Source organism: Apus apus, chromosome 3, assembly GCF_020740795.1.
Source record: "Apus apus isolate bApuApu2 chromosome 3, bApuApu2.pri.cur, whole genome shotgun sequence".
NCBI classification, from domain to species: Eukaryota; Metazoa; Chordata; class Aves; order Apodiformes; family Apodidae; genus Apus; species Apus apus.
The window spans coordinates 100,324,633-100,339,492 of record NC_067284.1 but is presented as its reverse complement, the minus strand read 5'-3'; the positions used below and the strand labels follow the sequence as shown (position 1 = coordinate 100,339,492).

General features: G+C 45.6%; 1 protein-coding gene across 1 annotated transcript in view; it reads right to left on the bottom strand.

Moving 5' to 3' along the window:
- Positions 1–1,182: 1,182 nt before the first annotated feature.
- The window catches only part of TAGAP (T cell activation RhoGTPase activating protein), a 56,816-nt gene continuing 43,138 nt past the window's right edge, over positions 1,183–14,860 (bottom strand). Inside the window, exons 3-12 of the mRNA XM_051615661.1 lie at positions 9,153–9,194; positions 8,621–8,705; positions 8,458–8,511; positions 7,811–7,877; positions 6,163–6,335; positions 5,302–5,463; positions 4,730–4,839; positions 3,999–4,194; positions 3,359–3,473; positions 1,183–3,208 (exon numbers count right to left, since the gene is read on the bottom strand). Of these exons, the coding sequence (XP_051471621.1) occupies positions 2,031–3,208; positions 3,359–3,473; positions 3,999–4,194; positions 4,730–4,839; positions 5,302–5,463; positions 6,163–6,335; positions 7,811–7,877; positions 8,458–8,511; positions 8,621–8,647 (2,082 nt within the window). The 5' untranslated portion in view covers positions 8,648–8,705; positions 9,153–9,194 and the 3' untranslated portion in view covers positions 1,183–2,030. The remainder of the gene's footprint in view (positions 3,209–3,358; positions 3,474–3,998; positions 4,195–4,729; positions 4,840–5,301; positions 5,464–6,162; positions 6,336–7,810; positions 7,878–8,457; positions 8,512–8,620; positions 8,706–9,152; positions 9,195–14,860) is intronic.

Sequence of the window (14,860 nt, the reverse complement as noted above, 5' to 3'; positions counted from 1 at the left end):
CTTATCAAAGAAGAAGTCATGTTGTTGTTTGAGTACATTTTGAAGTTCATGTGTTCAGTTCTGTGGCTTCTGAGCCTTTCCATGGCACGTGGATTATCTCATCACGCTTGTTGTGCCATGAGGGCAAGATGCTTGTGTTTTTTACAGAAGAAAGCTGCTACTTCTACTCGACACAGAACAAGAAGCAATGGGCACAAATTGAAACAGATGGAATTCCATCTGAATGCAAGGAGACAGTTTTTCACTGTGGGGGTGTTCAAACACAGGAACAGGTTGCCCAGAGATGTTGCAGTATCCTCATCTGTGGAAATATTCAAAAGCCATCTGGACGTGGTCCTGGGCAGCCTGCTTTAGCTGACCCTGCTTGAGTAGGGAGGTTGGACAAAAGGATCTCAGTTCTGTGATTCTGTGACTCAGATTCCAGAAAATTGCCTATGCCTATGCCTTTTGCAGCTTGCAGCAGAGGCCTCTCATTCAGCTGCCTTGGAAGCACAGCGCTTAGAGGGCTGAATGGGGTGGCTTTTTCTCTAGTTGCAACCTACCAGTGTGGTCCTTCTCATATAACTTCTCCTGTCAGGCCAGGTACTCTCCTTCCCCTTTCTCTGTGTCCTGTGAACACCAACACCTGGATAAGATCATACACGAGATGCTGGTATGATATTTTCTAATCTGCTCCACTTTTGGAGCAGCGTCATGTCTTTGCAGCTCCCTCTGCACCTCACTTATAACCACCATTACATGGCAGTGTAACTTGTTTTCCTACAGAGAGGGATATGTTCCCAAAATCCAGCCTGCAGCCTCTTACTGCTGGTCATTTACTTTCCTTCCCACTACTTAGATATGCCATGTTATTCAAGCAGACCTGCTGTACGTATGGAATAGTATAAAAGTAGGTACAGTACATGTAGTGACTGGATGTTTTGAAGCCAGACAATGGACAGTTTAGCATTCATGCAGAAAAATGTTTTATTGTAGTGAAGTTACATAGGAGAAAAAAGTCTCCCTGCTCCTGGTTCAAGGCTATGCTGAGCCATAAAAAAGGGCGTAAGTGCTAATCAAAGTAAGTTCCTACATGGATAAACACATTGCACTTCCAGATATTTTTACAAGGTTCTAAAGACACCATGTTTGTTGTGGGTTTTTTTTCCTTTTTTTTTTTTTTGGTGTTGTTGTTGTTTTTGTTTTGTTTGTTTTATTTTCTTGTTTTGTTTTGTTTGAGTGAGCTGCAGCTTTATCTGTTTAAATCTGGAATCCAGAATGTTTCCTTTCAAAAGTTTTTGTTGCTTGGATTTTTTTCCCCTCATAAAAGCAAACCTGAGAATACTCTTTATTTCTGCTTAGCCCATCCAGTTTATTTAGAATAAAACACCTCAGGCCACATGAGGTTTACCTGACACAAATCTGTAAGTGCTTCAGTGGCTCTAAACCCAAGCTTGGTACACAACCCTAATATTGGTTAGGGGTCAGATCATTCTCATCACCAGCAAGCAGGAAGAGGGAATGGCAGCAGATAGAGGGGGTTTATGGAACAGTGCTGAAGTGGCCTCGATGGCAGAACAGCTACTCCCCAGTTAGAGTAACTGTCAGCCCTCTTCTTAATGCAGGAAATCAGCAAAGCATTCCATCAGCCTGGCACACATGACAAAGGGCATGGAGTCTGTGACCATACAGAAAAGAAATTAAGGTGAGACAGGTTTTGAACCTGCCAACCTTTTAATTGTCCTTTCAGGTTGGAAATACAACACCATTTATAAACTATGAGCTGGTTTTCCCACACAACAGGTTATGTACAGCATATTTATGTACATGTTTACATAATAATACAGAGGTCTTGCTCACCACCACCTCTTGTGGTGAACAAGTGTGACATATCAAACTGACAGACACTTCAGGAGAGCTTCAAGAGAAAAAAAGTTCATGCAGAACTAGCTTATTCTTGGTCTCTCGAAATTAAATTTTACAAAGGATTAGCAAGACGTCTATTTTTACACTATTTAATTTGTACAGTGCGAAGAGGAGGGATAGGCTTTCTAAACATAGGATTCCTTGGCATACTGGATCTGGTCTACCTCAAAAACTGGCTGGCTGCACCTCTTAGCCACATACTCAAGTTTGTTCTTTTGATAGGATTCAGACATGGCTCTCAATCGGTAGACTCCTGGGGTCACGGGCAAACTCACACGGGAGTTTATTCCCACAGCGACACTGAGGATTTCAGTTTCCACATCAGAATCCTTTCCTGCAGAAACTCTGCCACTGGGTAGATCCCTTAGAGCTGTATGTGCTGTGTCCTGTGCACAACTGCTGCATGGATGAGGCAGCCAAGTGTCCTGGTTTGACACCTTTAATCTCATAGTTTGAACTGTGAGATTGTGGGAGGGAACTGTAGTGGCCAGGCAGTTTTTAGTAGCCTCTTCATAAGAGGGTGGTCTTCCAGGATTCCTCTGGTCTACCTCTCTGAACACGTCATCAGCTGACCTGAAACGAGGCCTTTGCTGATGCACCACAGGCAATGGTTTGTCATCTTCAGGACTGTTCTGCTGGACAACTCTGCAGGAGAACTGATCTTCTTTCTTTGTGAAACTGTCTCTCTGAAAAAATATGTTTTTTCCAGGCCCCCAACTCTGGGTTTTTATTAGTGTTTTCCTGCTTTTTGCAAAAGAGAACGACATGGAATGCTTTTTGATCTCTCTGTTAGGTGTACTGCAGTCTTCAGTGGCCTTGGTGGAAAAGGACTGGGGTCTAACTAAAAAGGTTTTCTTGGGACTAGAAGGTGAAATTACTGGGGAGCTGGTGAAGACTGAGCCGTCAGAGCTCTCCAGGGAGCAACTGGAGGATGTTTTGGGTAGAGAGTCAGTTGATAACTGTGAAGGTAGGATTGCAAGCCGTTCCTCCAGTGCCTCCAACCCTAGCTGTTTCTGATGAACTGGAAAACTGTCTTCACTTCTGTTTAGCTTCTGTTTCATTATCTTGCCTTCAAGGTGGTTCTGGAAGGACAAGTCTGGCTCTGAGTACCTCCTGTCCATTGTGCTGATGTCATTTCTGAAATTAGTCAGTGAAGAGGCAGAGATGTGTGTCGGGTGTCTTTGGCTCACACTAGTGCTCCTCCCTTTGGTCTGCTCCATCTGAGACATACACGGGCTGGCATCAGCTTCAGGATCTGGGCTGTCATAGGCAGAGTCATTCTGATGAGCAGCACATAGGTGTTCTGTGGGGAGAAGGCACCTGTTAGTTTTCACTGACCATCTGAGGATGAAAGCAAACAACTTTCTGTGTTTCCACAGATGTATTTCCACATAAAATTAAAGAACTTAGCCCAGCAGCCCCGGTCAGTGACATACCCACTCCATTCTCATACCTGTGGAGCTGTCTGTGTGCTCCAGTGACTCAGCCATGGCACAGACAGGCAAGGCAATGTCCTCCCCAAATATTTCTGAGCAGTTGTTTATGAGGAACTCCACCAACACTGTCACCTGCACACAGAAAGCAGTTTATTTCAGATAAAAGGGCTGGAAAGCTATTGAACAGTCTTTCCTGCCCCTGCCTGCTGTTTTTGTATAAAGGGCAGCATGGGGCAGGGTGGCTCCTGCCAAAATTCTAGCTTAAAGTCAGAGGATGAGTCCACTCTGGAGGATGAAGTCTGATGCTGCAGATGAATTATGTGTCCCAAAGCAGAGAAAACACCATCAGCCAGACCTTTGCCTTGCTGTCCAGAGGGCCTGCAGGTGGCAATGCCTACTGGGTGCCCCTCAATCTTTGCCTGCAAAGTATCCAGGAGCTGTGCTACAATGTGAGGGACTGCAGGGCAACTGCTACTTTTGCTCAGAGGTGGAGAGACAAGGGGCAACCTTGCCTATCACATGGTGGGCACCTGAGCTGAGGGGCAGCCCCAGTGTCCAGGGGTGCTGTTTTGTTGAGGTTCTGCAATGGCAGTGGGATCCCTGTGGATGGCTCTGAGCTGCCCCAAAGCGGGTGGCTGCTCCGTGAGTCCAACACACCTTGTCATTCATCTCCTTCTGCACTTCCAGAGGGAGCGTGCTGTCTGTCTCTGGGCTCAGCATATTTGGGCCAACACAGATGGCCAAGTTGCTGGAGTCCATCCTGTTGGTCTCAGCGTTTTGGCTGATGTGCTGGAGCAGAGAGAGCAAGTGCTTGAGCAAGGCGTGGTTTGGTCTAGGCAGTTTGTCAGCCACCCTGCATGAACACAAACAAAACGTGATGTTAATTCATGGTGCAGCAGCTACTACTTCTTGATTTGAGCAAGTCTCAATGAAACTCAGGCAGATGACACTTCCTCCAGAGAGAGGCACGTGTGTGCTGCTGATCGCCTCTTAGCAGAAGCATCACTCAGAAATCCCCAATGGCAGTTGAGTGTGGTTAATTAAAATATCTTAAATTATGAGTTCTTCCCTGAAAGGCAAGCCTTCCAGCAGACTGTGTCTTTGAGTAGGTGAGATGACATCAGGAGATGTCACTGGAGGCTTCCTGAAGGCATGGAAAGCCTGTGGTTGTGCTGTGCAGCTTTCAAAGCACTCCCAGTCAGCCTCCACATCTGCCCCTTCTAAAGTGCTGCTGCTGCAGCCCTATAAAGCAAAGCCCATGGCACAACAGCAACCTGACATAAATGAGAGGCTTCTAAGTGAGAGTCTGGCTTTCATGAGAAACCACCACTACCAGCCACTCCATCACATTGGGGCTGGTTGCAAAACTTCCTGGTTGCAAAACTTACTCTTTCAATTCTTCAATTTTGTCCTGTTTGCTTGGCTTCTCCAGAGCTTGCATCCACTTCTCATAGAGGTCGGTGGAGAGGAGTTTGGAGGGGATATTTCGGAGGAAGTCCTGCAGGAGCAAGAGATGTAGATGAGACTACCCCTGAGCACAGAGGGAGCACCACCGTGACATGGACTCACTGGGAGGAAGGTTGACTTGAGATACCTGACCATGAGCACCTCAGTGCAGTGCACTTCCAGCACTTTCAGAGCAGTGCAATGCACAAATACACTTGCATTTGTTTAGGAGCAGGATCAAGCTCTTTGCTACTTCTAGTTCACCCATGAATCTCAGTATTCCCCCTTGCAGAGGATGCTGAGGAAGAGGATGAACTGAGTTTCCTGTGGGCATGCAGGAAATCACAACACTAGTTGGACTAGAATCAAGATGGAAAAATAAAATGCTAATCTTTTGTACTCCTAAAACATTTAGTCTGGCTTTGCCCTGGCTTTAGCTTGGAGTCAAAGCCAGGTCAACTCTGAACTCCATACAGGTTGTTTCCTTCCATCACTGTAGATGAGAGAAGCTCACCTTCAAGACCACTGCCAGCAGGTGCACAGATTTGCTTTTCAAATCAACATTCTCGCCTTTGTTTAGCTCCTCCTTCAACTCCTTTCGTGCTTTCTCATTTGCAGCTTTTCTGAATATCCCTTCAGTGGAAGGTCCTTTCATATATAACACAGCTAGGAGATCCTGCAGAGGAAAAAAAATGGACAGGAATGTGATAACAGTTACTTGGGTGAAGAAAGGGCCCTTAGCAGGTGAACACCTCTTTAGAAACTGAAGAAAAATTGTCTGGAGGTACATTGTGCTCTAATTATGTCAGTATCTAGTTCTTGCTCTGAGTAGATTACACGAGCAATAACTTGATTTTCCTCTTTTTGGACTGGTGACTGCAGACTGGATAACTTCAGTGGAGTCATCTCTACTGCCATCCAGAAGGAAACGAGGGGTGGCTTAAGTCTTGATTCAAATCCCTTCCTTCTCAAGCCAGGCAAATATTGCTCAGAACAGACAAAAACTTGACTATTAGAAAAGCCAACAGAGTGGGAGAACTGTCACAAGACTGTTTTTATCTGGAAGATAGTGTTTAGGTATTTGTTGGTGTCAGTCCGTAGCTGAACACTTTTTTTTGGGAAATACAGAAGCAGATCTTCTCCTATTCCTGGTCATGGGTTGTCTCCACTCAAAGTTAATTTCAGTGAAAGTTGGGTGGGCTGGACAAAATCCACAGATCTGACCCTTTCTGTGTCTGGGATGGGCCCTGAGCTTATCAGAAGTGTGTGTGGAAGGGAAACACCAAAATCACTCATCTCCTCATTGCTGCAGCACAAGATCTTGTCTCCCACTGGAAGTCAGAGGTATGATAAATGTATCATCATGCTTGCTTACCTGGACTGGTTGAGGCAGTGTGTTGTCTTCTCCACAGATGATAGCCAGAGGCTGGCCAAACAGAGCAATTTTGGCACCTCCATCTAGCTGCCCTGGGGAATTCCCGTTGGTAGAGCTTCGTCTCAGAGTAAATGACTGTGATATCACCTTCTTTCTTTTCTTTCTTCCATCTGCTGCAAGTAAAAGGAAAGCAAAAAAAATCAACTTAAAAAAAAAACAGAGTACAGTATGTGGCCTTTCATCTGTGTGAAGTGCAGAGATGTATTTGAAACAGTTCAAACTAAACAAGAAGAAACTGAAAGATAACTAAATGGTTACTAAGGAAACAACTGCCTAAACAGTAAAACTGTGACCATCCCTCTAAGGACACCACCTTTCCTGTTTTGGGGTGGGTTTTTTTACGTTCTAGTCACTGTTTCTTCTTAGAGAGTGGGAACATGTAATATACAGATATAACAGCATTTATAGAGATTTTTGCTATTGCAGTGGTTTCTGTGATAACTAAGGCACAAATGTCACTTGGGCAGCTGGCAAAGAGAAGAGTTTTCTCTAGGCTGTCTGACTGTGCCCCAGCCTTAGGACACAAGTGGATCTAGGGGCTCCAGCTTTTCAGCCTCTTTCACAGGCTGAAATGAAAACACATGGCTCCAGCTCTGCCAGCTTCAGAGCCAGCTCTAATTATGGTGATCCTGCTAGAGCTAGTGCTTGCCCACTGCCACCAACCAATGGAAGGTGATACTTGTTCCAGAGGATGGGAGCATCACAGTAGTGCCTCACTGGCTTCAGGGTCAGAAATTTCTTAGCATGGGTTTTGTTTGCATCTGCATCTTGAGGAGAAGGGCATGCTAGGAATTGGGAGATGATAGTTGTATTGTGATGAGGGGTGGCTTTTTTCCCCTTTCAGAAAGATTGAGAGAAGGATCCTTTTGCTAGAAAGCTTTCTAAAGGAGTAGCCTTCTGCAGATTTTCTATAAGAGACTTGCCTTCCACTCCAAAATGAAGTTGTCTTATGCAGATGAGAAAATCAGTACCTGTATTTGTGGCTTAGCACAAGCCCTTGGTAGGGAGGGGTTAAAAGTGATGAGAAAGTCACCTAAAATTATAGTGTCATATAAAATGCTTGGTTCTTATACTCCTCAAAAATGGTCTGATATGATGGTCTGCTCCAAGTCTGACCCTGTCCTGCTAAAGGTCTCTTCTGGGTTGCTTACAGGTACTGAGGTTTTGCATGGTGAGAGAAAGCAAGTGCTGCTGCTGCTGCTGCCAAGAGGGTTTGTTTGTGGTGGTGTGCAACCACTGCTGGCATGACTCGGTGCTCGCTTGCAGGGCCACACCTCAGTGGTGAGGCTCGAGTGAGAAAGGAGCACATTTACTTCCCATTGCTGCCAGGGAAAACAACGAAACGCAGCTCGGAGGACCAGGGAACAAGGATACAAGGTCTCTGGCACTCAGCACTGTCACCTCTGCCACTCAGCTTAAGGGAAAGGCAAGTGAGTGCACTTCATGGCTTAAGCCATGTCCTGGCTGGGGCTGAGGGCTGTGCGTCCTCTCAGGGAGGTGAAGGGGGCAGTCTTGTGTGGTTTTGCAGAACCCCAGCCTGCAATCATTGTATCAGAAGGCAGTTCCTCAGTTTGTTTTTGAAACTCACCAGCTGAGTGGCAAAGTCCATCTTCAGTACCTGCTGGGACCAGCGGGGGGCATTTCTTGGCATCAGCCTGCAAGAAGCGTGTTGGGGTTACAGAGCTGCCACCAGCAGCACAAGCCACCCACGGGTCACTGCAGCTCCTGAGAAACCCGCGGGAGGCTCCGGCAAATACGCAGAGCAAGTCCAGCACCTGCTGAAGAGGCGCCTCAGTCCCCGAGTGACACTGCCCCACTGCCCGATAGAGCAGTTTGTGGTAAACCATGCAGCCAGCCACCCCTGACCTGCCCAGCAGGTCACAACCCCATGCCCCTTCAGGCTGCTCTTTTGATCCAGAGAAGCCCCAGATGGACACAGCTTGTTCTTCTGTGTCTTCCCCTGGCACAGGAGGTGTCCTGCCAGACTCCTCCAGGAAGGCTTGATGGCTTTGCAGCCTGCCAGATTCCTGAGCAACGCTCCCTAGGAGCCCAGAAAACGTGCTGACTGCTCATAGAGGTGCCCAGCTCCTTTTGCACGGTGCTGCATGGAGTTTCCTTCACAGGGTTCTGCCCTGGGTAGGCACTGGGCAGCTCCTACAGGGGCCACTCCCACTTTGCTAAGATATCTCATATAAGAACCCAAGAAGGAATGAGGGAAATGTAGTGGGTGCTTACCTCTGACTGGCACTCAATCAGACTCTCCATGTTCTCAGCATTTAGTGTCTTTGACTAGGCAAGAAAACAAAGACACTATGTGAGTCATTGAATGCTACGGTTTAGAAATCAGAGCTTTTCAAAGTCACTCTGTTGACAGAGCTGAAGCAATAAAGACACTCACAGTATTACAGCTGCTTAACACTTTCATTAGAAGTTTGATCGGGGGAGCTCTGGACAATCTGGTTTCCTTTGATCCTTTTGCTTGCCTGTTTATTGAGGGAACAGACAAAGAAAGAGCTTTGTAAAACTGCACCCTTCTTGTCTTTCTCCCCTGCAAGCCAGTTTAGCATTTCAGCACAATCCAGAACCAGCAAGATATCCCACATAAGTCGATCATAAAGCCCTGCTCTGGAAGGCACTCAGCCTTGCTGCTCTATCTGTCTCTTGATTAAAACAGAAAAAAAAAAAAAAAAAAGCAGCTTTCCATTTTTAATCTTTACAAAAAATGAGCAAGTGGTGACAGCTGCATGTGGTTGTTGTTAATTTGCAAACACAAGGCTAAGTGAGACAGCCAGCTCTGCCCACCAGCTACACTTAGCAGTGGGAGCACCTCTCCCCCAACTATATTCCTGTACATCTCTGCACAGCTGCACCTGGAGCTCCCTGCCGGCTTCAACAGCAGCGTAACAGATTTAATCCCGGGCAGTACTTACCCAAGGAGTGAATCCAGCCAGAGCTCTTTCACCTCCCGTGAACTGCAGAGGAAAGGAGAAACAGCATCACTTTCCACTGCTACTAATCCTTTGGACGGCAGCAGGCGACTAAACAGTTCTACCCCACGTGTGCTGCCTTATATACGCAGCAGGGGCAGGTGGAAATTCAGAGACAGGAAGAAGCATCATGGGGCAGGACTAAGACACTATGAAAATTCTGGCTTCCTCTTTCCTTTTAGAGGAGCTACGTTGTTTTTTTTTTCCTTACCAGAAAGCCCTTGTAGCTGTTATGTACGGAAAAGATGAGACACTTGCCAGGTAAAGGTTCCATCTAGCATCACCAGTGTGAGGAGTGATGTGGAGAGGGGGCTGCAGTGTAGGCAGATTCTTCTTACCCTTAAAGGGCAGTGCGTACAGACTGCCCTTTGAGTGCTCAGAGACCTTAGACTTTGCAGTTTAAAGATGCACCACCAGATCAAGTTACACTTAGAATAGTTAAAAGATGATGGAGTGGAATAGCCAAGATTCAGGGAAATGTTTTTGTATATTTTTTTAAAAACTAATGGCAACAGTTTACTGTCTTCAAGCAGATGTAGACACACTTTGCTGGTGCCAACTACTTCGTGAGAATCTAAGCATTCGACTTCTACAGAAGAAGCAGTGTTATGTAATAATTTTGTAACGTATGACAATGTGTAATATAAAGCCTTGCTTAAAACATCTCCTGGTAAGAATTATGTCTCCAAGTAGTAAACTTTAATTCAAATGAAGAGATAAAAAAATTCAGGAAAAATCTACTTCTGCTCTCCCTGTACCTCTTCAGGGTCTGTGCTGACTCCCATCCAACCTGGGCACATCAGAGACACAGCAACAACAGTACTTGTTCTACCAGGACATTATGATAAGTCATCCATGTTTGATGTTAAATGCATGATATTGATTCTACTGATTCATTGACAGAGGCAAATTACAAGCTGGTATCCTGGATACTAGTCTTATGATCTAGTGAAAAAGAGGGCCTAAGGCTGGGAGTCAAAGGGTTGGGATATTTCAGTGATGGATTTTGGTGGAAAACACGCCTGTAAAGCATGGTCGCTCTGCCACTTTCCCCAGCGGATACTGTTTCACATTTGCAGGGGACAAGGCTGTGTCGTAGCACAGCTCTTTGCAGATGCACATTACGGCTATATCCACTGTTGAATTCACCCTAAAACCTGTTTGCTTAACCACATCAGACCTGGCCTGGTTAGTACTGACCCCAGGCTGTCATGGAAATGAGACAGGTGGTCTCAGCCCAAGTCTGGAAGGAAGAGTCTTCCCAACAGAGGAAGGATATGGAGCTGTTGAAGCAAGTCAAGAGGAGGGCAACAAAGATGATTAGAGGGCTGGGGCACCTCTCCTATGAAGACAGGCTGAGTTGGGGCTGTTAATCCTGGAGAAGAAAAGGCTCCAGGGAGACCTTATAGCAGCCTTCCAGTACCTGAAGGGGCTACAGGAAAGCTGGGGAGGGACTTCTTACAAGGGCTTGTAGCAATATGACAAGGGGTAATGGATTAAAACTGGAAGAGGGGAAATTTAGGTTACACATTAGGAAGAAAAATCTTTAGTGTGAAGGTGGTGAGACACTGAAACAGGATGTCCAGGGATGTTGTGGATGTCCCCTCCCTGGAGTTGTTCAAGGGCAGGTTGGATGGGGCTTTGCACAGCCTGGTCTGGTGGGAGGTGTCTCTGCCCATGCAGGGGGGTTGGGAACTAGATGATCTCTAAGGTCCCTTCCAACCCAAACCATTCTAGGATTCTTTGAAATCCAAGGTAGAAAATACACATTTGGTTAGACAGAGATACGTCCAGAAGGGCAGGAGAGCTGCCCTGCTTTTGCAGGGGAAGATGCTGTAGATGATTTTCAAGTTCTCCCGAGGCCCATAATTTCCGTGCTCCTCTAGAAACACTGGTCTGTAGACTTGTTTAGAGCCAAAACTTATAGGAATCTCCATCAATTACTCTCAGCCCAGTTCTTTTATCACCGGTCTTTTACTCACTGCTGTAGCTGATTTTCTGTTAATTATGATTCCCATGATATCTGTCATTTCTTTACTAAATTCCTTGGGTCCACCTATGTTCTTGCAGAAATATTATCATCCTGCATCTCGTTCTCCAGAAAATTTCTGAAGAGGCTCCTTGGCAGCTGCAGCACCCCTGCTGATGGTCCCAGCAGGATTTCTGGGACAAAGGGCATCTATTTTTCAGTATGTCTGTTAAATATGTTTCTAAAAGTATCTGCCTGCTAAGCATCTCACAGGCTTAGGGGACCTATGCAATTCAGTTCTGCCTTGCCCTGACTTCCAGCACTACATGCAGACGTATTTCTGAGCTCAGTCTGTTGCATGATTAAGATATGGGGTTTGATCTGGAAAATGTGTGACTTGTGAAGAAAACAGGGGCTTAATGTATGGTGATTAGCTGAGCCAGAAGCTTAGATTACAAATAGGGCACAGCTGTACACTGGGTATAATGCTTTGAGTTTCCCAGGAGGAAAAGATACAGTAATGGGTGGCATATTGACTGTCTGTTAGCACACATGCTGTATCTCTATCTAATTAGTTCCCATCTATTAACAGCTGTGGGAATATAATGGCCATTGTATGTGAAAGGTGTGTGCACAGGCCTTCCTGCCCATGTGGAAAACAATTGGGGTTTGTTTCTTTTTTTTTTTACCCTTGTGATAGCATTCATTTTTTTATAGCTCTTGTATGGTGTGGATCACAATTAATTTTTGCCAAAATTTATTTCAAAGAGCTTATTTCATTATGAACAATATGCCCCATTTAATAGCAGGCACTCTAATAAAGCTATGGCTTGTTGGAGTAACTGTATGGCTGCAGAGTACAAAGCTTGTCTGTATTTGTGGAAAGGCAGTAGACAATGAGCATGTGAGAGCTCCTGTCAAGCACCACAGAGCTTCATGCAGGGTCCTGAGGTCAGAGGAGCTGCTGTGCCAGGTGGAGCAAGACAGGGAGACCTGCACATAGCGAGTTGCCCTCACACCTACCAGCCAGAGCAGCTTCACAGCTTCCTCCACCAGTGTGTGAAGGATAACATAAATGTAGTTCCCAAAGCTGATCTCCACATGGAATGTTAACAGAAAAGGCCTGTCAAATTTAATGTTTACAAATGAAAGTCCCTTAAATGAAATTCTTCTCTCCCCGAAGAGATCAATTCACCCTCTACAACCCAGGCCTGCTTTGCAGACTCAGAGCCTTTGCTGTGGCCCGTCCCTGCTCCTGCTCCTGCTTTACCTCCAGGGAATGCAAAGTACTTCAGCAGAGCTGAGGGAAGCAATCTGATGGACAGGAGGGGAAGAGCTTGTACACAGGCCAGTCCTTCAAAACCCTTGTAAGTCCATCCCCTGTCTCATTCCCTGACCTTTGGGTAAATGTCCCCATATTTTGAAGGAGGGTGCATTCACTTACTCAGGGATGGCCTGAGAGAAACAAATCACCTGCAAACAGCTCCAGGTGTGCCCAAGCCATCTGCCACCTATTCTTCTCACCCTAAGGCAACCACTGTGGTACAACAAGCACATTGCTCTGATGCATCGTGGTATAAGATCTGAAGCAAACTGAAGGTCTTGCAGAGCAGCTAACCCTGGGTAGATCCAGGTCTCTCCAGACTGGAGAGGTGTGAAACATTTTCCTTGTAGAAGCCAGGACAACAGATTGACATCTCTGTTTCCACCTGGACCCAGGCAGCCCCTCTACCTCTCTCCCAGGGCACGGCTGATTTTTGTGGTCCACTTCAAAGCACTTTGTCCAGTCAATTTTTGGAGAGAGGGTTTATATAGTGCTTGCTGCCAACACAGAACAAATGGTGATTTTCCTCCTTCCGTGGCTAGTCAAGCTAGTTTTTTTTCTCCTCTTTCCCCCTATTTCCTCTTACATTGTGCCTTAGTGAAGGACTCCTGACCACAGCAATGAAGGAGCAGCATCAGCTTTGGGGAGGAAGTAATGTGATAGTAAACAAAAAACAAAAGAACAAATCTGCTGTGGCAGAAAAGCCTCTGTTTTCTTCTCTCCTTATCAAACCACAAATGGGAAAATCCCAGCCACAGCTCACTTTTGTTTATTTCTACTACTTTCACAAATGCTTGATGCGATGGCTCTTAGAAATGAGAGTGTGTGTGAATGAATCTTGAAACCTGCCTTCACCCTATTGTCGTACCAGCAGGGATGCAGCAGGAGCCAAGCTGTGAGAAGGGAACAGCGGGACGTGCCTGGAGCAGCAACTCTTCCAAGCCCATATACAGCAGAAAGAGCCTTCATCAGAGCCTTTCCATGCTGAAAAGGGGTTGTGTTCCAGTTTTGTCTTCCCTGGCACAACTGTGGTTTCCCAGGGGACAAAAGGAACATTTACCAAAATAAGGAAAGCAACTATGCCAAATTCAGAGTTGGTGAGTCGGAGTTTTTTTTGTTTGTTGTCGATTTTGTTTTGTTTTTGTAAAGGAAAGCTCAGCACAATCTGTCCACAAACCAAAGAACAGGGCGGCACGAGTGTTGCTGAGAACAAGTCATATTTCTACAAGTGTTCTAAAAGCAGCTCTAATTTGCCATGGCTCTCAAGACTGTCTTGTGGATTGCAGAGGTTCAGGGTTTGATCACAGAAAAGAGGGTGGTCTGAGTTTTCATCAGGCCAGTTCCAACTTCTTACATATAACTGTTCAGAACAAGATCCATCAACCCAGCTGGTGCTGAACTCCTGCACCTTTCAGTCAGGTGAGACCTGGGTTCATGTTAACCCTGCTGTTGGAAAGTAAAACCCACTGTCAGTTTTTTCCCAGCTCTGTTCAGCTGGTTTCTATCCTTCAACAGACATCAAGATTAGACTGCAATGTGGGTTAGATTGCATCACCCCTCTACACACTGGCTTATTATTGCATAGGAAAAAGTTACAAACCAAAGATGATACTGCAAGCACAGCCCAAGGTGTATTCTGTGCCCTTCCCGTGACACCCTTTTGGTTGCATATGCTTTGCAGGATGGTTTGTTTGTTCTTTCACAGGTGCCTCCCACAAAACTAAGTTGGCAGCTCTGAAGTTTGCTACCAGCCATCAGGTGACTGATTCCAATGGGTGGTTTTTTAGCTGTGGAGGGTGGGCATAGGTGGGCCACATTTCCAAAGGGTCTGTGCTGGGGGACTCAGCTTGCTTTTGTATCTCAGCAGTGCTTTGGGAATCACTCATTCCTTGGGCTTCCCAAGGTTGGCAGCATGAAGGAATCAGTAAACTGAAGTTGCTCATCATTTCTGGCTGAGTGGATGCAGATCTAAAACTTTTCTTGCTTACACTAAACAACAAGATAATAGAGAATAATAAAGAATGTGTGTAATTAAGTCTGAATTCCATTATTTTCAAGATTTCTGGTTGAAGGTATTGAAAAGTAATGTGCTACTCACTTTTTTTGTTACTCCAGGTTTCTCACTTACTTTGCTTGTTTATGTTGTCCATTAGGAAATCAGAAACCGAGGTGGTGCTTTTCTCTCAAGTTCATTTGCTCTCAGGGACAGATTATATTTCTTACTGAGTCCAGAGAGGTGCAAATCTTAATTTCACTTTTCAGGATTAATACAAATGGCTGGGTTTTGTTGTTGTTGGTTTTTTGTTGTTGTTTTTGTTTTGTTTTGTTGATGTAGGCTTCTGCTTCTCCACCTTGTGT